Source organism: Hemitrygon akajei, chromosome 10 (assembly GCF_048418815.1).
Source record: "Hemitrygon akajei chromosome 10, sHemAka1.3, whole genome shotgun sequence".
Lineage (NCBI taxonomy): Eukaryota > Metazoa > Chordata > Chondrichthyes > Myliobatiformes > Dasyatidae > Hemitrygon > Hemitrygon akajei.
In genome coordinates, this window is record NC_133133.1 from 118,120,214 (window position 1) to 118,143,864 (window position 23,651).

The 23,651-nt window shown below is 44.7% G+C and overlaps 1 protein-coding gene across 2 annotated transcripts in view; it reads right to left on the reverse strand.

The window, feature by feature from the left end:
* The window catches only part of stab2 (stabilin 2), a 191,852-nt gene that overhangs the window by 165,591 nt on the left and 2,610 nt on the right, over positions 1-23,651 (reverse strand). For both annotated transcript variants that reach the window (XM_073058832.1, XM_073058831.1), the window contains exons 4-6: positions 8,224-8,309; positions 2,724-2,793; positions 1,833-1,928 (exon numbers count right to left, since the gene is read on the reverse strand). In XM_073058832.1, the coding sequence (XP_072914933.1) occupies positions 1,833-1,928; positions 2,724-2,793; positions 8,224-8,309 (252 nt within the window). The remainder of the gene's footprint in view (positions 1-1,832; positions 1,929-2,723; positions 2,794-8,223; positions 8,310-23,651) is intronic.

A 23,651-nucleotide genomic window follows, 5' to 3' on the forward strand; every position in this document is an offset into this window, starting at 1 on the left:
TGATCAATTAAACCAATTATTTGGAAATAAATAACTTTTCCTGGTGTTTCAGAGCTGGGTGAGTCTGTACCCACGCCACCCCCAACCTTTGACACTCCTCTGCCACCTGTCCCACACCCCTCCCACGCACTCCACCCTCGCCAAACCGAACACCCTTTGCTCCTGCCAGATTTACAAGCTCACTCTGCGCTCCACGTTGACATGAACAGTACCGTGCACAAGTCTTAGGCACCCTAGCTATATTTGTGCTTGAGACTTCTGCACAGTACAGTAATTTGGGAGGGAGAGTGGCAAAGAGACAGCCACTGTTGAAATTAAACTCAGATGAAATCTCAGCTAGAGTTTGCCAGAAGGCATGTGGGAGACTCTGAAGTCAGCTGGAAGAAGGTTCTATGGTCTGATGAAACCAAAATTGAGCTTTTTGGCCATAAGACTAAATGCTATGTTTGGCAAAAGCCAAATACCACACATGACCACAACACACCATTCCTATCGTGAAGCACGGTGGTGGCTGCATCATGCTGTGCGGATGCTTCACTGCAGCAGGCCCTGGAAGGCTTGTGAAGGTAGAGGGTAAAATGAATGCAGCAAAATACAGGGAAATCCTGGAGGAAAATCTGGTGCAGTCTGCAAGGGAACTGTGACTTGGGAGAAGATTTTTTTTTCCCAGCAAGACAATGACCCCAAGCATAAAGCCAAAGCTATAGAGGAATGGCCTAAAAACAACAAAGTTAATGTTCTGGAGTGGCCAAGTCAGAGTCCAGACCTCAATCCAACTGAGAATTTGTGGCTGGACTTGAAAAGGGCTGCTCACTGACGATCCCCAGGCAATCTGACAGACCTTGAGCAGATTTTTAAAGAAGAATGGGGGAAAATTGCAGTGTCCAGATGTGCAAAGTTGATAGAGACCTATCCACACAGACTCAAGGCTTTAATTGCTGCCAAAGGGGCATTTACTAAATACTGACTTGAAGGGGGTGAGTAATAATGCAACCAATTACTTTGTTTAATAATTGTAATAAACTTAGATCACTTTGTAGAGATCTGTCTTCACTTTGATGTGAAAGAGTCTTTTTCTATTGATCAGTGTCAAAAAAGCCAAATTAAATCCACTGTGATTCAATTTTGTAAAACAATAAAACATGAAAACTTCCAAGAGGGAGAATATTTTGTTATAGGCACTGTATGTATCGCTGCCACAAAACAAAAATTCACAGCTATGTAACTGATAATAAACCTGATTCTGATTCTGAAAACTCAACAAGTTTGATACTAGTTACTACTGTCACTGTTCTTTTCTGCGAGTGAGGGGTCAAGGATTGTTATTATGGTTGCTTTTTGCTGTGAGGAGGTATTTTTTGGGATCTACGAGTTCTGTTTCTTTTCTGTTTTTTGCGCTGGGGGCGGGAGTTGATGTCTTTTCTTCCCTCAAGACTCATGCTCTTTCTGTAGTTAATGGCTATCTGGAGAAGATAACTATCAGAGTGGTATTGTACATACATACTTTGACAATACAATGAACCTTTGAACTTTTAAAGTTCTCCCTTGCTTTCCTGAACATTGAATATGACTCCAGAATTACTTTACATTAATATAAAGTGGTTAATTTAATCTCAATCAAGACTTTCGCTAGTGCTATTTTTTTTTAATTAACCACCCAGACACTAAAATCTGTACACAATATAATCACATTGTCTAAATCCATGAAGCAGAATCAGCCTGAGACACTGTCTGATGCAGTTAATTCATTCCCAGGATAAAGTAAGTATTGGCACACAAGAGTTTATTTACTGTACAACATGTGATGTAAGAAATCCTTGCGGAATACCTACACTGGTCGCACTTATCTCCCGTGTAAGCTGAGTAACATGCACATGTCCCATCACCATTAATTCCACTGTTGCAGTCTCCATGAAGGCAGTCACACACTGAAAACAGAAGAGAGGAGAATTCTTGAGTCAATTTACACAGGAAGCTTTATGTTGCTTCTCCCATCTTATAGACTCCGAACTTAAACAGATAACCTTCATATCGTCAATCACTGTAGTGTCACTGTTTGTGGACCACTGCAAACCCGAAGGGAATGAAGAAAAAAATATTATGTTCACTGGAGCTATTCCATCTGTGGGCAGCATGGTAGCATAGCGGTTAGTGCAAACGCTTCACCGATCGCTGTTCAATTCCCCCCCCCCCCCCCCACTGTCTGTAAGGAGTTTGTAAGTTCTCCTCATGACTGTGTGGATATCCTCTGGGTGCTCCGGTTTCCTCCCACATTCTGAAGCTGTATGGGTTAGGGTCAGTGAGTTGTGGGCATGCTATGTTGGTGTTGAAAGCGTGGAGACACTTGTGAACTGCCCCCCAGCGCACAATCCTCACTGATTTGACGCAAATAACGCATTTCACTGTACGCTTAAGTGTACATGTGACAAAAAAGTTAATCTAATCTTTCCATTTGGACTATCCCTGCCTTGTTTATTTAAATACCTAAGTGCCTCTTAAACGCGGTGATTGTATCTAATTCCACCTCTTCCTCTGGCAGTGCGTTTCAGTTCCCAACGACTTTCTGTATGTAAAACCTTACCCCTCAGATCCCCTTTAAAATGACTTCCTCTCACTTTAAAACTATGCCCCATTGTTTCTAATCCCCATACTTTGACGCCCATGTCAATAATTATGCTTGGTTTAATTTGTTACTTGACCTTTTGCTACATTATAATACTCACCAGAAGTGCAGTTGGGTCCAAATGTGTTGTCTTTTGCACATTTCTCACAGGCTACACCACCAAAGCTACCCTGCAAAATTTAACATCAAAATCTGCTGACGTAGTGAGGAATTAACATGGGTTGGTTATTAACATGTTTAGAACTGTAAATCAAATTGACCCAGCAGTGTAGCCAATGCTGAGGTGCCCACAAACAATTTTTTTCCCGCTCTGGGTCCCTGCTGACGTTCTACACTCAGGGTTCACCAGCATTGAAAGTGTAAAGTCGTCAAAAATTGAGATAGTACATTCTGCACATGCCTTTGTGAAACAATGATTGTTGCTGAATGTACTCATTGAGAAGTGTCAAAACAGGAAGCCAGGCTGACTTTTAAATAAGCACTTAAATTGCATGACCTCTTCAACCTGCTTAGTCAGTTCCAACCCTCCCTCAGCTCCATCCCCTTCCCCCTCTCTCAGTGTTAGAAGAAAAACAGATAGCATGGAAAGCCAGCACCATGGTATCTTGGTACTTAAGCACAGGTTCAGTCCATTTACTTTAAGTGAATTGGGCCATGCACAGTATGTTCTTTGTCACCAATCTCTTCCCGGAGTTTATCCGTAACCCAATGTGTGTACCTTTGCTATTCACCTCTCCCAGTCTCCTTTAGTGTCAGATCTATCTTTTCACCACCCTCAGAGTAAATGGGTTTCTCCTGATTTGTTAGCGGTTCCCCCTGAAGTGGCACAGTAGCCTAGGGGTTAGTGTAACACTTTACAGCGCCAGTAGTCAGGGTTCAATTCCCACCGCTCCCTGTAAGGAGTTTCTACCTTCTCCCGGTGCTCTGGCTCCATCCCACATGTGGTAGGGCTAGTGAGATGTGGGCACGCCATGTTTGTACCGGAAGCATGGCAACGCTTGCACAAACTTCCCTGATTTGATTTGACGCAAGTGACCGAATTTGCTATATATTTTTGTGTAGCTGTGAGAAATGAAGCTAATCTAATCTTTCCACATAAATCTCTGCCTTGTTTATTTAAAAACCTAAATGATTCGTAAATGTGACAAATAAATGAAGCTTAAGCTAAGATAATCTTTTGCTCTCATCACTGCCATTCCTGTTCTGCCTCCTATTCTATCTTCTCATCCCCCTCAGTATCGAAGTGTTTTTCCTGATTTCCTTGCTGGGTTTCTTTGTGGCTTTTCCTTCAGTGTAATTTTCATTTTCTGCCACCAGTGATCTTCCCCACATCTATCCTGTGAACTCCATTAGATCTTTCTCTTTTCCAGAGGAAAGAACCTTGGCTGCTCAACTTTTCTAATCGGGACAACTTCCGATTTTTTCACCTTCTTTTGCACCTTCTCTGTGACCTTGATATCCGATATATCACACCGAGACCTGACCAAATGTGATGGTCATTACTGTTCCTTAAATCTGATTGTCCATAATAAAGATGTAATATTTAAATAGGTGGATACTTTATTGTTCCCAAAGGAAATTACAGCGTCACTGTAGCATTACAAGTGCACAGATATACAAATATTAGAAGAGAAGTAAGAAAGAATAAAAAATAAGTTACCTCAAACAGTCTAACAGGAGGGGCCATCACTTCTCCTGCTATAGGTTAACTCATTATAGAGCCTAATAGCTGGGTGTAAGAATGACCTCATACAGTGCTCTTTGGAGCAGCGCAGTTGTCTTGGTCTATTACTAAAAGTGCTCCTTTGTTCAGGCAAGGTGGCATGCAGAGGGTGAGAAACGTTGTCCAGAATTGCCAGAATTTTCTGGAGGGTCCTTTGTTCTACCACAGCCTCCAGTGTGTCCAGTTTGACTCCTATAACAGAGCCAGCCTTTCTAATCAGTTTATTGATCCAGTTGGTACCACCTGATTTGATGCCATTGCCCCAGCACACCACTGCATAGAAGATTGTATTGGCAACAGCAGACTGGTAGAACATGTGAAGGAGAGGCCTGCACACTCCAAAGGACCTCAGTCTCCTCAGGAAGTAGAGGCAACTCTGGTCATGGATGGCTGTGGAGTCATTGGAGATATTTAGAGTGAGGTTGATAGGTTCCTGATTAGTGAGGGTGTCATTGGTTATGCAGAGAAGGCAGGAGGATAGGGTCCCAAGTCCCTGACCACAGTTATTTACTTAGTTAGAGATACAACACAGTAACAGGACCTTCTGGCACAATGAACCCACACTGCTTAGATTACGTTTGCATTTTAGGTTACAAGTGTATGAGAATCATAGAGCCTTAAAGTCAGGAGGAGGCTATTTGGCCCCTCTACTTTGTGCCTTTTCTTTGTAAGAGCAATCTAATTGGAGTCTCATGTCTTAGCTCTTTCCATGCCGCTGTCTGTAAGGAGTTTGTACGGCCTCCCCATGTGGGTTTGCCCTGGGTGCTCCTGTTTTTTCTGACATTCCAAAGATGTACAGATCAGTAGTTTAATTGGTCACATGGGTGAAATGGGATAGTGTGGGCTCTTTGTGCCAGAAGGGCCTGTTACTGTGTTGTATCTCTAGATAAATAAATAAATGTGGTCAAGAACTTGGAACCTTATTCTCCTGCCTTCTCCGCATAACCCATGACACTCTCACTAATCAACCTATCAACCTTGTTCTAAGTATATCCAATGACTTGGCCTCCACAGCCATCTATGGTAATGAATTCCACAGATCACCATTCTCTGGCTAAAGAAATTCCTCCTCATCTCGGTTCTAGATGAATGTCCCTGTATTCTGACTTCTGATCCTAGACTCTTGCACTAATGGAAATATCCTCTCCACTTCCACTCTATCTAGGACTTTCAATATTCAGTAGGTTTCAATGAGATCCCCCTCTCATTTTTCTAAACTCCAGTGAGTACAAGCCCAGAGCCTTCAAACGCTCCTCATAAGTTAATAGTTCCTTCCTGGAATCATTCTCGTGAACCTTCTCTCGGCCTTCTCCTGTGCTGGCACATCCTTTCTTAGATAAGGGGCCCAAAACTGCACACCATATTCCACATACTGTCTCCAACTCATTCTGGGTAAGGAAATACCTTTGCCCTTTTTGAAAGGGTGTAGGAAGTTAGTTGAACTTCACTGAGATGCAGCATATATAAGGACCTCTCACATGGGCATTCTAAGGAAGTCAAAGAATAAATGGAGTTAGGATAGATGGGTTGAGATACAGTGCCTATAAAAAGTATTCATTCCCCTTGGAAGTTTTCATGTTTTATTGTTTTATAACATTGGATCACTGTGGATTTAATTTTGCTTTTTTTGACACTAAAATGAATGCAGCAAAATACAGGGAAATCCTGGAGGAAAACCTGATGCAGTCTGCAAGAGAACTGCGACTTGGGAGATTTGTTTTCCAGCAAGCCAATGACCCCTAGCATATAGCCAAAGTTTAAAAACAACAGTTAATGTCCTGCAGTGGCCATGTCAGAGTCTAGACCTTAATCCAATTGAGAATTTGTGGCTGGACTTGAAAAGGGCTGTTCGCTCACAATCCCCATGCAATCTGACAGATCTTAAGCAAATTTGTAAAGAAGAATTAGGAAAAATTGCAGTGTCCAGATGTGCAAAGCTGATAGAGACCTATCCACACAGACTCAAGGCTGTAATTACTGCCAAAGGGGCATCTACATACTGACTTGAAGGGGGTAAAAACTTATGCCATCAACCCATGACTGTGTCGCCACCCACAGCTCTAATCTACTAATTAAATTTGCTGACGACACAACATTGATTGCCTTAATCTTAAACAATAGCGAGGCAGCCTGCAGGGAAGAAGTCATCTCTCTGACACAGTGGTGTCAAGAAGACAACCTCTCCCTCAATGTCACAAAAACAAAGGAGCAGGTTGTGGATTACAGGAGCACTGGAGATGGACTAACCCCTATTGACATCATTGGAGCTGGGGTTGAGAGGGTGAACAGCTTTAAGTTCCTCAGCATCCACATCACCGAGGACCTCACGTGGTCTGTACACACCAGCTGTCTGGTGAAAAAGGCACAACAGCGCCTCTTTCACCTCAGGTGGTTGAAGTTTGGCACGAGTCTCCAAATCCTAACGACTTTCTACAGGGGCACAATTGAGAGCATCCTGACTGGCTGCATCACTGCCTGGTATAGGAACTGTACTTTCCTCAATCGCAGGTCTCTGCAGAGAGAGGTGCAGACAGCCCAGTGCATCTGTAGATGTGAGCTTCCCATTATTCAGGATGTTTACAAAGACAGATGCATAAAAAGGGTCCAAAGGATCATTGGGGACCCGAGTCACCCCAACCACAAACTGTTCCAGCTGCTACCATCCAGGAAACGGTACCGCATCATAAAAGCCAGGACCAACAGGCTCCGGGACAGCTTCTTCCACCAGACCATCAGACTGATTAACTCACGCTGATTTGAGTGCATTTTTATGTTACATTGACTGTTCTATTTATTGTAAGTTATTACAAATTACTATGATTGCACATTTAGATAGAGACATAATGTAAAGATTTTTACTCGTATGTGAAGGATGTAAGAAATAAAGTCAATTCAATTCGATTATTTTGTGTTTTATATTTGTAACTAATTTAGATCACTTTGGAGAGATCCATTTTCACTTTGACATGAAAGAGCTTTTTTCTGTTGGTCTGTGTCAAAAAAGCAAGATTAAATCCACAGTGATTCAATGTTGTAAAGCAATAAAATATTTTAAACTCTCAAGGGGGGGGGGGTGAATGCTTTTTATAGGCACTGTATATTCCTCCAGCCCCTTTCCCTCTACCTTCTCCCTTCAATCCAGAGGAAGTCTAAAGGTGTAGAAGTCCCACTCTTCAAGAGCTATTACCAGCTCTGTCAGTGAACCCACCTCTTGGTATAATAGTCATACAGCTTGGAAACAGGCCCTTCGGCCCAACCTATCCATGCTGACCAAGACAAGCTAGTTCTATCTGACTGCTTTTGGACCATACTCCTCTAATCGTTTCTTATCCATGTACTTCTCTGAATTTCCTTTAAATAATGTTCTTGTTCCTGCTTCACCAGCTTCTTCTGGGGTCCTCTGTGCAAAGAATCTGCCCCTCAGGTTCCCCTGTCACATCAAACTTAAGCCGTCTAGTTCTTTATTACCAGCCCAGGGGGAGTAAGAACATCCATATTCACCCTAAATATGCTTCTCATGACTTTATACTGCTTTTTATGATCACCCCCCTCATCTTCCTGTGCTCCAAGGAATGAAGCCTTAGCCTGCCCAATCTCCCATTTACTCAGTCCTTCGAGTTCCGGCCATATTCCCACCTTTTTTCTTTTTCCAGTTTAATAATGTTTATCTAATAACAAGATGACCAAAACACTACAATCTTCACTGTGTACATGCCCCAGAGACATGAATTTCCCAGTGCTACTAGGACCAGATGAGAGAGTTATGGAGTAAGATCATGTTCAGCTCATTACTGTGCTTTTAAGCAACTCATTGCTGTAATGTAAGCCGTTTGCTTATTTGACTTTCTGTTGTAATACATTTAAAGCGTTGACTTACTATGCAATTGCACTGGCCGTTCCCTCCCATGCCGTCGGAACAAACTCCTTTGTTGCTACAAGGGGCTGTTGCTCCTCCTGGACACTCTGTAATTATATCAAAGTTCTCACAGTCATACAAAACCAGGCTTTCTACTCAAACAGTTCATGTCAGTGCTTAAATTGCCCATGAACCTCCTCCCACCCTCTTCACCTCTGCACTTCCTTCTACTGTATATGTTTTTGCCTCATGACTTTATCCAAATTCCCTTTAGATAAATCTTTGCTGTTTGTTATGTGGTGGTGTCCCCCAATATCATTACTCTTTTGGCACAGATATGTCTCCTCCATTCTCCTGTTTGTGCTTATTAACATCCACCTTCGATATATAGTTCCTATTTAATGCAGCTTGAAGTGTTCCTGGGGGCTGGTAATTGAAAACATAATTAATATTTGATATGGGAATGAAAACTTGCATCAAGAAATAATTCTCAAACTTTAATTGATACAATCACAATGCTGTTGTGTGGGTACCTGTTACAACTTCTGATTCATTTCCTTAAGTTTTAATAGACTTCTGCAAAGGTTACACATTCTCGCCAGCTGACTAAGATTTGCACAATATGTTCATCAAGGGCCCCTCCATCCAGGCTATGCTCTCTTCTCCAAAATGAGAAAATCTGCAGATGCTGGATATCCAAGCAAAACATGTGAAGCTCTTCTCACTGCTGCCATCAGGAAGGAGGTACTGGAGCCTTGAGTCTCACACCACCAGGCTCAGGAACAGTTATCACCCTTCAACCAGCAGGCTCCTGAAACAGCATGGATAGCGTCACCCACCTCATGGTGATGAAGGCTGGTTCTTTGCTTGCAAAGATCTGGAGGGAAGAAGTGTCCTTTGGAGAGACAGCATGACTGTTGAGGCCGATTCCAGCTCTGCAGACTCTGGAGCACTAGGGACACGGCAATAGCTGAGATGTGGGCACTTGGGAAGTAGAATCCTTCCTGCACCTCCTCTTCTCTTCAGCAGTCGCTCTTCTGGACTCCTCAAAATTCTAGGCTGCGTCGTGGAACAGCGTTCTCCAGCAGTCTCTGTCACAAGCCAGCTGCTCGATATTTGCCTGCGAGAGCTGCTGCTTAAGTAGGTCTACGTGCCTCTTGTGCATGGCACCAATGATCTCTCTTTCCCTGAGAGAGTTCTCCACAGAGCACTGCTTTCGGTAACCTGGAGTTGTCCACGCGAAACGTGTGGCCTGACCGGTGGAGCTGCTTCAGCAGCAGAGTGGCTTTAACTTTCTCCAGGACCTGCTTGTTGGAGACATGATCTTGCCAGTTGAAAATCACGATGGAGCGGAGGCAGCTCTGGTGGAAGCTCTCCAGCAACCAGTAGAAGACCCAGTTTTCAGAGCCATATAGCAGTGTGGTGACGATGGCAGCCCTGTACACCTGGATTTTTGTGGACAGACGTAGCTGGTGGCTCTTCCACACACGTCTCTGGAGGAAGCTGAAAGCACTGCTGGCTCTGGCGAGTCGATTGTCAACGTCCCTTACTATAGTAGCAAATTGAGAGATGACGCTGCCCAGGTGGGTGAACTGCTCAACCATGGTAGGTGAACACCTCCACACTGAACTGATTCCACAACCTATGGACTCACTTTCAAGGACTCTACAGCTCCATGTGCTCAAAATTGCTTATTTATTATTAGTAGTATTTTTTCTTTTTTGTATTTGCAGACTTTGTCTAATTTGGCACAATAATTTTTGTCCACCTTTGTTAGTGTGTACTTTTTCATTGATTCTATTGTGTTTCTTTGTATCTAAAGTGAATGCCTGCAAAAGGATGTATCTCAGAGTAGTAAATGGTGACATGTACGTACTTTGGTAATGAATTTACTTTGAAGTTTAGAGGCGATGTGAGGAATGCCAGTGATCACAGTTCAATTCCTGTCATTGTCTGTAAGGAGTTTGTATGCTTCCACCGTGACAGTGTGGTTAGGGTTAGCGCGTTGAGGGCATGCTATATTAACATGACACTTGCAGGCTGCCCCCAGCACAATCCTCAGACTGTGTTGGTCATTGACGCAAACAAGATACTTCACTGTATACTTTGATGTTTCAATGTGCACCTGACAAATAAAGCTAATCTTTATATATCTTTATGAATAAAACCTTTGATTACCTATTTTAATCTACACGTACCTACAACCATTGTACTGAGATTGTACCATCAAATGCCTGGTTTAAGTTTAAACTGCTAGAAAAATCCAACAAGACAAGACACGAAAATAGGGGCAGGCGTAGGCCTCTTGCCCCCTGAAGCCTGACTTGCCTGTGATATGGTCAGGGCTGATTTATAATGGTTCCAACTCCTCTTCAGTGCCAGTTCCCCATAACCCTCAATTCCTCCACCTTTCAATATTTATTTATCTCCACCATAAATACTTCTAACAATTTAGCCTCTGCCATTCTCTGGAGGATCCACCACCCTCTGAGAAAAGAAATTTCTGCACATCTCCATTTTCAACTGCTATTTTTTTATCAGATTTTAACTTTGGTTCCCTATTATAACCCGGTAGATCAAATAAATCAAAGATAAAGTTGTCTGATAAAGTAGATAGAGGCTCTTTAGCTCATTTTACCGTGCTATATTTTAACTTACTCCAAGATCAATCTAACGTTTCCCTTTCACATAATCCTCCATTTTCCTTTTTCCATGTGCCTAAGTCCCTTAAATCTCATGAATATATCTGCCTCTACACCCACCCCTGGCAGTGCATTCCACCCTCAGTGTACAAAAAATCTACCTCTGAATTCCACCCCCCCCCCCCACTACACTTCTGCATTCACCTTAAAACTATATCCCTGATATTAGCCATTTCTTCTCTGGGGATAAAGGCACTAGCTGTTTAATCTATCTGTGCCTCTTATCATCTTGTACACCTTTGTCATCCTCCTTTGCTTCAAAGAGAAAAGCCCTAGCTTGCTCAACCTTTCCTCATAAGACATTCAAGACTCAGGATTGCTTATTAGCATTATTTTGCATACATGTGTAAAGGAGAGTGAAATAATTGTTACTCTGGATCCAATGGAGCCCAAAAAAAACCACAGTAAGCATAAGGAACACAATAAAAGCACAATAAATATAAATACATAAAATTAGCTTGTATACATAGACTGATTGTGTGTATGCTACAGGAGTATCCATTCATAAGGTGACTCTGACCGGACATGATAGTGTAGTGGTTAGTACAAGGCTTTACAGTGCAGGTGACCTGGGTTCAATTTCCGTCACTGCCTGTAAACACTTTGTACGTTCACCCCGCGTAGGTTTCCTCTGGGTGCTCCAGTTTTCTCCTACAGTCCAAAGACGTACTGGTCGGTTGGTTAGTTGGTCATTGTGAATTTTCCAATGATTAGGCTAAGGTAAATTAGGGGTTGCTGGGAGGTGTGGATCGAAGGGCTGGAAGGGTCTATTCTGTGTTGTGCAGTATCTCCATTTTCAAAAAATTAAAAAGTAAAGTGGTATTGGGTGGGTTAATGGGTAAGAGTGTTGATCAGCCTGATGAAGTGGTGTTGGGTGGGTTAATGGGTAAGAGTGTTGATCAGCCTGATGAAGTGGTGTTGGGTGGGTTAATGGGTAAAGGTGTTGATCAGCCTGATGAAGTGGTGTTGGGTGGGTTAGTGGGTAAGAGTGTTGATCAGCCTGATGAAGTGGTGTTGGGTGGGTTAGTGGGTAAGAGTGTTGATCAGCCTGATGAAGTGGTGTTGGGTGGGTTAGTGGGTAAGAGTGTTGATCAGCCTGATGAAGTGGTGTTGGGTGGGTTAGTGGGTAAGAGTGTTGATCAGCCTGATGAAGTGGTGTTGGGTGGGTTAGTGGGTAAGAGTGTTGATCAGCCTGATGAAGTGGTGTTGGGTGGGTTAGTGGGTAAGAGTGTTGATCAGCCTGATGAAGTGGTGTTGGGTGGGTTAATGGGTAAGAGTGTTGATCAGCCTGATGAAGTGGTGTTGGGTGGGTTAATGGGTAAGAGTGTTGATCAGCCTGATGAAGTGGTGTTGGGTGGGTTAGTGGGTAAGAGTGTTGATCAGCCTGATGAAGTGGTGTTGGGTGGGTTAGTGGGTAAGAGTGTTGATCAGCCTGATGAAGTGGTGTTGGGTGGGTTAGTGGGTAAGAGTGTTGATCAGCCTGATGAAGTGGTGTTGGGTGGGTTAGTGGGTAAGAGTGTTGATCAGCCTGATGAAGTGGTGTTGGGTGGGTTAGTGGGTAAGAGTGTTGATCAGCCTGATGAAGTGGTGTTGGGTGGGTTAGTGGGTAAGAGTGTTGATCAGCCTGATGAAGTGGTGTTGGGTGGGTTAGTGGGTAAGAGTGTTGATCAGCCTGATGAAGTGGTGTTGGGTGGGTTAATGGGTAAGAGTGTTGATCAGCCTGATGAAGTGGTGTTGGGTGGGTTAATGGGTAAGAGTGTTGATCAGCCTGATGAAGTGGTGTTGGGTGGGTTAGTGGGTAAGAGTGTTGATCAGCCTGATGAAGTGGTGTTGGGTGGGTTAGTGGGTAAGAGTGTTGATCAGCCTGATGAAGTGGTGTTGGGTGGGTTAATGGGTAAGAGTGTTGATCAGCCTGATGAAGTGGTGTTGGGTGGGTTAGTGGGTAAGAGTGTTGATCAGCCTGATGAAGTGGTTGTGGGTGGGTTAGTGGGTAAGAGTGTTGATCAGCCTGATGAAGTGGTGTTGGGTGGGTTAGTGGGTAAGAGTGTTGATCAGCCTGATGAAGTGGTGTTGGGTGGGTTAGTGGGTAAGAGTGTTGATCAGCCTGATGAAGTGGTGTTGGGTGGGTTAGTGGGTAGAGTGTTGATCAGCCTGATGAAGTGGTTGTGGGTGGGTTAGTGGGTAAGAGTGTTGATCAGCCTGATGAAGTGGTGTTGGGTGGGTTAGTGGGTAAGAGTGTTGATCAGCCTGATGAAGTGGTGTTGGGTGGGTTAGTGGGTAAGAGTGTTGATCAGCCTGATGAAGTGGTGTTGGGTGGGTTAGTGGGTAAGAGTGTTGATCAGCCTGATGAAGTGGTGTTGGGTGGGTTAGTGGGTAAGAGTGTTGATCAGCCTGATGAAGTGGTGTTGGGTGGGTTAGTGGGTAGAGTGTTGATCAGCCTGATGAAGTGGTTGTGGGTGGGTTAGTGGGTAAGAGTGTTGATCAGCCTGATGAAGTGGTGTTGGGTGGGTTAGTGGGTAAGAGTGTTGATCAGCCTGATGAAGTGGTGTTGGGTGGGTTAGTGGGTAAGAGTGTTGATCAGCCTGATGAAGTGGTGTTGGGTGGGTTAGTGGGTAGAGTGTTGATCAGCCTGATGAAGTGGTTGTGGGTGGGTTAGTGGGTAAGAGTGTTGATCAGCCTGATGAAGTGGTGTTGGGTGGGTTAGTGGGTAAGAGTGTTGATCAGCCTGATGAAGTGGTGTTGGGTGGGTTAGTGGGTAAGAGTGTTGATCAGCCTGATGAAGTGGTGTTGGGTGGGTTAGTGGGTAAGAGTGTTGATCAGCCTGATGAAGTGGTGTTGGGTGGGTTAGTGGGTAAGAGTGTTGATCAGCCTGATGAAGTGGTGTTGGGTGGGTTAGTGGGTAAGAGTGTTGATCAGCCTGATGAAGTGGTGTTGGGTGGGTTAGTGGGTAAGAGTGTTGATCAGCCTGATGAAGTGGTGTTGGGTGGGTTAGTGGGTAAGAGTGTTGATCAGCCTGATGAAGTGGTGTTGGGTGGGTTAATGGGTAAGAGTGTTGATCAGCCTGATGAAGTGGTGTTGGGTGGGTTAGTGGGTAAGAGTGTTGATCAGCCTGATGAAGTGGTGTTGGGTGGGTTAGTGGGTAAGAGTGTTGATCAGCCTGACAAATTGGGGAAAGTAACTGTTTTGGAGTTTGGTGGTCCTGGCATGGATGTTGTGTAGCCTCCTCCCTTATGGGGATGGGAATTCCCCAGAGAGGTTGTGTGAGACATGCTCTCTCAGTAAGTACACAACTGTAAAGCTTTATCATCTTTCAAGTACTTCAATAATTCTTAACAAAACAAACAACATTGCTCCCTACATCAGAATGTCCTTCGTTCAGCCAAAGAGACACTGTTCTGGGATGCCATTGCAGCCAGTGTGAGCAGTCCTGGGGACCATACTGTGTACGGGATCAATTGCCCTTGGAGAGGGCAGTGGGCAGTGCCCATATTCTGGATATGAGGTCAGATTGAGTAGGCTGTGTTTGTTTTCCCTGGAACAGAGGTGCCTGACTGTGACCTGCCAGAAGTGTGGGAAGTCCCCAGGTTACCACAACTGTTTGCAACCTGAAATGTCTGTCCGTCGGAAGTTTGCAACAGTGTGTGAGAGAGGGTTACAGGAACAGCACTGAAGGGAGAGCAGCCACCAACTGGCCTCACTGAGTGAGCAGGTGAATCTTCTCAGCATGCCCAACTATATTCAGCCTCAACCAGCTCCCAACAGCTGTGGCTCAGGGGTAGGCGGTGGAGTAGGGAGAGAAGGCAAGCAGGAAGATCCAGTCGCCACCAGGCCGAAGATGCTGCAGCCTTGCAGCAGTGGCAAATCAGTCCCCATCCACCCAGTCAGCATCCCAAATGCTTGACAGTATGCATTATGTTTGTATTATCAACTGAGCTACTGTAACTTGAGGATTGCATACATTATTACAAAGGGTATAGATGGGGTAGATGTAAGTAATTTTTCCCCATGTCAGAAGTGTTGAAAGCCAGTGGACAAAGGTGCAAGTTTCAGACTGGAACTGAGAACGTTTGTTTTACCCAGAGGATGGTCGCAATGTGAAACTCTCTGCTTGAGAGAGTGGTGGAGTGGTGGAGGTACTCAACATTTAAATATGTGGATGAGCACTTGAATTGCCAAGGCAATGCAGGTTATGGACCATGTGGTGATAACTGGGATGAGTGTAGATAGGTACCTGATGGCCAGCATAGAGATAGTGGGCCAAAGGGCCTGTTTCTCTGCTTTGTCACTCCATGGATCTCTATAGTCCCCCTTCTGAAAGGGTTAATTTACGAGGAGGAATTACACAATGTCAACTAAGAAGTGTTTTGATTGACATTTGTCGCTCGTGCATTGAAACATAGAGTGAAATGCGTCACTTGCGTCAAAACGAGTGAGTGAAAGTCATGCTGGCGGCAGCCCACAAGCATTGCATCCTTTTGCCGCCAACATAGTGTTCCCACAATTTACTAATCCTAACTGTACGTCTCAGGAATGTGGGAGGAAACCGGAGCACCCGGAGGAAACCTATGCAGGTACAGGGAGAGCGTGCAAACTCCTTATAGACAGTGGCGGGAATTGACCCCAATCTTACATCTGGTGTTGTGAACTGTTTAGCTACGCCACGGAGTCTCCCCTACAATGGCCCTTCTACCACCCCTGTAACATCTATAGACAAAGGTGCAGTCAAACATCTGGCTATCAAAGTCTTAAAGTAGCACTTGCTCTTCTAAGCACGAGAGATTCTGCAAAATGCTGCAGGAACTCAGTGGGTCAGGCAGAATCTACGTAAAGGAATAAAGAGTCAACATTTTGAACTGAAACCCTTCATTGGCACAGTCTCCTGGTCCACTCTCCTCTCCTTTCAGATTTCTTCTTCTTCAGCCCTTTATTATTTCCACCTATCACCTCCCAGCTTCTTAGATAATTTCCCCACCCTCCATCCACCCACCTACTCTGTCACTCACCTATAGCCTGTCAGCGTTAGTCCTCCCCTCCCCCAATCTTCTTTGGTCAGCTTCTGCCCCCTTTCTTTCCAGTCCTGATGAAGGGCCTCAACCTGAAACGTTGACTATTTATTCCCCTCAATGGATGCTGGCTGACCTGCTGAGTTCTGCTGATCAAAAGGATGGTATTTACTGGATGGTTAAAGAGGATTAAAGGGTTAAATGGCCTCCTGCTCTTCCTGAGATCACAGCTTTTGTGTGTGCTGGACTTTTCTGTTGCTTGCTCTGTACTGATTGCCACTTCTTTTGTTGGCACTCTCAGCACTTTTCCCCTCGGAGGAAGGTTTGATATCCTTGACTTGGCACTTCAGAGGAGTCATTATCTGTGATTTACCACTTCCCCCCTGTAAATTCTTTATTGATTAAGCGATTCCTGTTTGTGTGTTTTGTCACGGATAAGGAATGCACTGCACTTTGAAGAGCCCTTTCCCTGAATGTTTGTCACAATCTTCATGCCTTGGACCCGATCTGATTCTCAGCCTGCAATATGACCCAGTCACAGTGTTTGGAAACAGGTTCTTCAGCCCCACTCATCCGTGCCTACCACCAATCTAGTTCCATTGCCTGCATTTGGCCCATTTCACACCAGCCTCAGTTCATGTATCACCTCAGCCTCAGGTGGTGAATCTGTGGAATTCAGGGCCTCAGGCGGCTGTGGAGGTCAAGTCTTTGGGTATATTTAAAGCGAGGTTGATAGGTCCTTGATTAGTAAGGGCATCACAGGTTACAGGGAGAAGGCTGGAGAACGGGGTTGAGAGGAATAATAAATCAGCCATGGTGGCGCAGACTGGATGGGCTGAATGGCCTCGTTCTACTCCTTTGCCTTATGATCTTATCCAAATGTCTTTTAAATATTGTTATTATACCTGGTTTAAGTCCTTTCTCTGGCACCTTGTTTCCGAAAATGCATTACCCGCTGCATGAAGAAATTGATTTGGTCCTATTTAAATCTTTCTCTTCTCACTTTAAACCCATGCCTTCTAGTTTTTAGTTCCCCTCCCCTGGGAAAAAGATTGTGTAGTTCACCCTGTCTATGCCCCTCATGACTTTATACATCTCAGTAAGGTCAGTCTCTGTCTTTTACACTCCAAACAATAAAAGTTCTAGCCTGCCCAATCTCTCCCTATAATGGGCAGTGTCCTCAGCAAGAATAGTCATTGCAAGTGCAACAATTCCCAAGTTCATCTGTATCATCCCATCATCACCCCAATCCCTGCACCCCTTCCCCAATCCTTTATCAAACTACCTCCAGACCACAGATCTGGTTCTTGGACTCTGCACATGCAGTAACAATGACAATTTAGTGGTGTCGCAACAACAACCTTGTACTCAACGTCAGCCAGAGCAAGGAATGGATTGTGCACTTCAGGAAGCCGGAGTCGGGGGAACACACACCAGCCCTCATTGAGGGGTCAGCAGTGGGAAAGGGGGGTGAACAGCTTCAGAAGATCAGTCTGGGGCCCAACATATCGATGGAGTCATGAAGAAGGCATACCAGCAGCTATACGCATTAGGATTTTGAGGAGATTTGGTATGTCAACAAAGATTCTAGGAAACTTCTACAGATGTACAGTGGAGAGTGTTCCGATTGGCTGCATCACCATCTGGTATGGAGGGATCAGAAATGCCTGCAGAGGGTTGTGGACTCAGCTAGCCTGTCATGGGCACAGGCCTCTCCACCATCGAGGATCATCTTCAAAATGTGGAGTCTCAAGAAGGCGGCATCCAACAAGAAGGACCCTCCGCACTATTGAGGACCTTCTCATTACTACCATCTATCTTTCTCTTTGGAGTGAAGAAGGATGAGAGATGACTTGATAGGGATGGTAAGAGGCATAGATAGATTGGACAGCCAGCATCTTTTTCTCAAGGGTGGAAATTACTAGTACAAGGGGGCATAATTTTAAGGTGATTGGTAGAAAGCATGGGGGGGGGGGGTGGCAGAGGTATGATTTTTGCACAGAGAATGGTTGGTGTATGGAACGAGCTGCCGGGGGTGGTGGTAGAGCAGATGCATTGGGAACATTTCGGAGACTCCCTTGCACTGTACTTACTGCTGCCACAAAACAACAACTGTTGTTGTTTACAGTGGGATGTTGATGGTGCAGAGCTGGGCTGAGAAGTGGCAGATGGAGTTCAGTCTGGAGAAGTGTGAAACAATACTCTTTTGATTGACAGATTTCATTGCAGAGTACAATGTTAAAGGCAGGATTCTTAGCAGCGTGGATGAACAGAGAAATCTCGTGGTCCACATGCACTGATCCCCCAATGTTGCCGTGCAAGTAAATAGGGTTGTTAAGACGGCATACCATGCATTGGTCATTAATCAGGGGATTGAGTTCGAGAGCCACAAAGTAATGTTGCAGTTCTGTAAAACTCTAGACAGACCACACTTGAAATATCATATTCAGCTCTGGTCATCTCATTAAAAGCAAGATGTAGAAACTTTAGAGAGGGTGCAGAGGAGATTTACCTGGATGTTGCCTGGATTAGAGAGCATGACTTATGAGGAGATGTTGAGCAAAGGTCAGTTCAACATCATGGGTTGAAGAGACTGTACTGTGCTGTTCTATGTTTTATGTTCTTTGACTATTGCTCAGTCCTGACAATTTCTCAGACATGTGCAGAGCAAAGCTACAAACTTCCAGAGTTCCTAGTTTCTTTCCCGAAAGCGCAAACTCTTAATATTAGATTAGTTCTCCTGTTCATAGTCACACAACCAGCAGAAATCATTTATGAGACAGAAAAGGTTCTGCTGATGCAGCAAATCTTGAGCAAAACACGCCAGATTCTGGGGAACTCAACAAGTCGGAGAGCATCCATGGAGAGAAATAGACAGCTGTTATTTCAGGCTGAGACCTTTCATCAGGACATCATTTCTGCATGGAATCAGCCAAGAGTGTTCTACAATGCATTTCAAATCATGGGAGAGTCTAGGACCAGAGGGGGCAGCCTCAGATTACAAGGATGTCCATTTAAAATGGAGGTGAGGAAGAATTTCATTAACCAGAGGATGGTGAATCCGTGAAATTATTTGCCACAGATGGCTGTGGAGGCCAAGTCATTGGACTTACTTAAAGTGGAGCTTGACAGATTCTTGATGTAAGGGCATTACAGGATACGGGGAGAAGGCAGGAGACTGGGGTTGAGAAAGATAATAAATCAGCCATGACGGAATGGTGGTGCAGATTCAATGGGCCAAATGGCTTAATTCTGTTCCTATGTTATGGTCTTATGATCTTACTGCTTCTGTTCTTAACAGGCAAGTAGAAGGCCTCATGCATTTAAAGGTTAGCTCTTTCTTTTTAATGATTGACCTAACACAAGCAGATGTTAGCTTGTTAGCTTTCTTATCATTCAGGAAACACGAGGTAACGTGACATGAATGAATTTTGCTGTCATCACCCTGGGTGTAAGCACAAGTCAGGCTTTTCAGCAGAGTGGAAGGAAAACGCGTTCCCAGAGCTGCAATGAAAGCTTAGATGAGATGCTCACTTCCTCGAGGGGGTATTTGAAATCCTTGTTGACAACTCTACAAGAACTGTAACGGTTTTCAATTATTCTTGTAGAGGTAACACTTCAATAGATATCTTCAGGTATGATGGTTCATAAGACCATAAGACATAGGAGCAGAATTAGGCCATTTAACCCATCAAGACTGCTCCGTATTCTATCATAGCTGATTTACTATCCCCCTCAACCCCATTCTCCTGCCTTCTTCCCATTCAGATAGTAGAGCCGCTGCCTCACACTCAGGAGTCGCAGGTTCAATCCTGACCTCCGGTGTACAATTATTAATTTTATTTACCGATACGGTGCTCAATAGGACCTTCTGGCCCTTTGAGTCGTGCTGGCCCAGCAACCCCCAACAACACTGATTTAACCCTAACCCAATCACGGGACAATTTACAATGCCTAATTCACCTTCCTGGCACATCATTGGACTGTGGGAGGAAACCAGAGCAGCTGGGAAAACCCACACATTCCACAGGAAAGACATACAGATTCTTTACGGAGTATGCTGGGATTGAACTCCAAGCTCCGATGCCCTGAGATGTAATAGCCTCACGCTAACCACTATGCTACCGCGTTGCATGTTCCTTCTGTCATCATAAAGGTTTCCTTTGAGTATTCAATTTTCCTCCCACATCCCAAAGACGTGGAGGGTGATTGGTTAATTGCCATTGTAAATTGACCCTAAAGTGTAGGTGACTGGTAGAATCTGCTGATGGGAATGTGGGGAGAATGAAATATGGGATTGAATATGGGATTAGTGTAAGCAGGCAGTTGATGGTTGGCACAGACCTGATGGGCTGAAAGGCCTGTTTCTGTGCTGAGGGCAGCACAGTTAACATAACACTATTACAGCACCAACTGTAAGATCGAGGGTTCAATTCCTGCCACTGCCTGTAAGGAGTTTGTATGATCTCCCCATGACCACTTACGTTTCCTCCTGGTGCTCTGGTTTCCTCCCACATTCCAACAATGCACAGTTAGGGTAAGTGAGTTGTGGCCATGCTATGTTGGTGTTGTATGTATAGCAACACTTATAGGCTATCTAGCATAATCCTCACTCGTTTGATTTGACACAAACGATCTATTTCACTCTATGTGTTGATGTACATGTAACAAATAAAACTAATCTTTAAAAATCTTTATCTTTGTCTCTCACTATGACTATTAACTATTTTACTATTTCAACAGTGCCTCCAACACCCACAACCTCTGACCTTTAAGAAGATAGCTGTGATATCAGCTTTCACTGTTACCAATGGTCACTGGGTCACAGCTTTGCAAGTTTCTGACTACACTATCGAAGGAGGACAGAGGACAATGGTTTGGGACCTTGGAGAGACCATGATGAATGGTGTTCAGACTGGTAACTTGGTTGGCATGTACAGGCTGGCCCTGTTTCCATGCTGTCGAACTTTGTGTCTGTATGTCTTGAACTCATTTGGTTGTACAGCAGCACAGCAACAGGACCTTTGGCCCACTATTACCATGCCAAACCTTTTGCTCAAGTACACTAATCCAATTTGCTCACTAATTACTCCCTGTTACTGTTGATGGTGAGGACCTTGGGGTGCACCTGGATGACAGACTTGAGTGGAGCACTGATACAGAGATATACAAGAAGGGCCAGGGTTGCCTCTACTTCCTGAGGAGAATGAGCTCCTTTGGGGTATATAGGCCTCTCCTTCACACGTTCTACCAGTCTGTTGTCACCAGGACAATCCTCTATATGGTGGTATGCTGGGGAAATGACATGAATATGGATGATGCTAACAGGCTCAATAAACTGATTAGAAAGGCTGGCTCTGTTATAAGAGTCAAACTGGACACACTGGAGGCTGTGGTAGAACAAAGGACCCTCTGGAAAATTCTGGCAATTCCGGACAATGTTTCTCACCCTCTGCAAGCCACCTTGGCTGAGCAGAGGAGCACTTTCAGTAATAGACTCAGACAACCGCATTGCTCCAAAGAGCGCTAGATGAGGTCATTCTTACCCTCTGCCATCAGGCTCTATGAGTGAACCTGTAGCCGGAGCCGTGATGACCCCCCTCCTGTTAGACTGTTATTAACCTCTGTTTACCAGAGCTCTGTTTAGCTCTGTTTTATTTTTAACATTACTTTTTAAAAATTCTTTCTTATTTCTGTTCTAATATTTGTATATCTGTGCACTTGTAATGCTACTGTGACACTGTAATTTCCCTTGGGATCAATAAAGCATCTATCTGTCTAAGTAGGACTATATTCTTCTGTGCCCTGCCTACTTGAGTAGTTTCCACCAGCACCCCTCTGTCAGGCTTTGACTCTGTTGAAGTCATTGGAACCAAATGTCAGACTGGTCATTTGGACAATACGGCCTGCTTCATGCTGCTAAGGCGTCCCCTCTGGTCAGCATACTCCACTGAGGGGTGGGTTAATGGAGGCAGTTTCCAGCCTTGAAGATGGATTTATGAATGGGGAAATTGTCCTCTCATCTACCACCCACGGTACAGGAGAACTAGAAGCGTCGTAACGGGCTGCGTCATGGCCTGGTACAGCACGTGACCACAAGAAACTGCAGGGAGTTGTGTAAGCAACTCAACGCATTACAGAAAGTAGCCTCCCCTCTGTGGACTCCGTCTACACCTCACTACCTTAGTAAAGAGCCAATATCATCAAAGGCCCCTCCATCCACCCCAGACATACACTCTTCTGCCCCCCTCCCATAGGGCAGAACCTACAACAGCCTGAAAGCGCACACCACCGGGTTCAAGGACAGCCTATTAAATGGTTACCCAGCACGATAAGATTTAAAAGGGACCTGAGAGGCAACTTTTTCAACAGACGGTGGTGCGTATATGGAATGAGCTGGCAGACAATGTGGCTGAGCCAGGTACAAGCACAGCATTTGGGTAAGTACAGGGACAGCAGGGGCAGATGCAAGAGGATGGAACCACATGCCACCAGGTTTAAGGGCAGCTTCTACCTCACTGCTGTAAGACCACTATGTCTGAGAAAGAGAACTCCTGACCTCACGGTCCACCTTGTTATGATCTGGCACTGTATTTGTTTTCCTGACCTCTGCCATGTCTGTAGCAGTTACATTGTGTTCTGCATTCGGTAATTGTTTTACCTCAACACGCTGTGTAATGATCTGATCTGTATGAACGGTATGAAAGATAAGATTTTCACTGTATCTTGGCACTTATGAGAATAATGAACCAATATCTAAATCTGTCCGCCAGAGAAAGCAGGATCTCCCAGTGGCCACACATTTTATTTCCACGTCCCATTCCCATTCTGATATGTCTATCCATGGCCTCCTCTAGTGTCAAGATGAAGCCACACTCACGTTGGAGGAACAACACCTTGTATTCCGTCTGGGTAGCCTCCAACCTGATGGCATGAACATTGACTTCTCTAACTTCTGTTAATGCCCCTCCTCCCCTTCTTACCTCATCCCTGATATATTTAGTTTTTCCCCCCTTCCTCTTTTATTTTTCCCTGTCTCTGCCCATTATTCTGCCTGTTTTCCATCTCCCTCTGGTGCTCCCCTCCCCCTTTCTTTCTCTCTAGGTCTCCCGCCCTATGATCCTTTCCCTTCTCCAGCTCTGGATCCCTTTTGCCAATCACCTTTCCAGCTCTTGGCTTCACACCACCCCCTCCGGTCTTCTCCTATCATTTCGCATTTCCCCCTCCCCCTCCTACTTTCAAATGTCTTACTATCTTTTATTTCAGTTAGTCCTGATGAAGGGTCTCGGCCTGAAATGTAGACTGTGCTTCTTCCCAGAGATGCTGCCTAGCCTGCTGCATTCCACTAGCATCTTGTGTGTGTTGCCAATACCTAAATGCTGTCTTTCCTCAGCTCAATTCAAGATTTTTGAACATAGACATAGAACAGTACAGCACAATACAGTCCCATCAGCCCATTGTGCTCTAAAGTCAATCTAACCCTTCCCTCCTACATAGCATTCTATTTTTCCATCGTCCATGCACCTATCTAAGAGCCTCTTAGAAGTCCCAAATGTATCTGCCTCCAGCACCATCCCGGCAGAGTGTTCCACACACTCAACACTCTTTGTGTTTAAAAAAAACTTACCTGTGACATTCCCCCCACACACTTCCCTTCAATCGCCCTAAGATTATGTCCCCTCGAATCAGCAGTTCCTACTCTGGGAAAAAGTCTTTGGCTGTCCACTTGATTTTATGCTTCCTA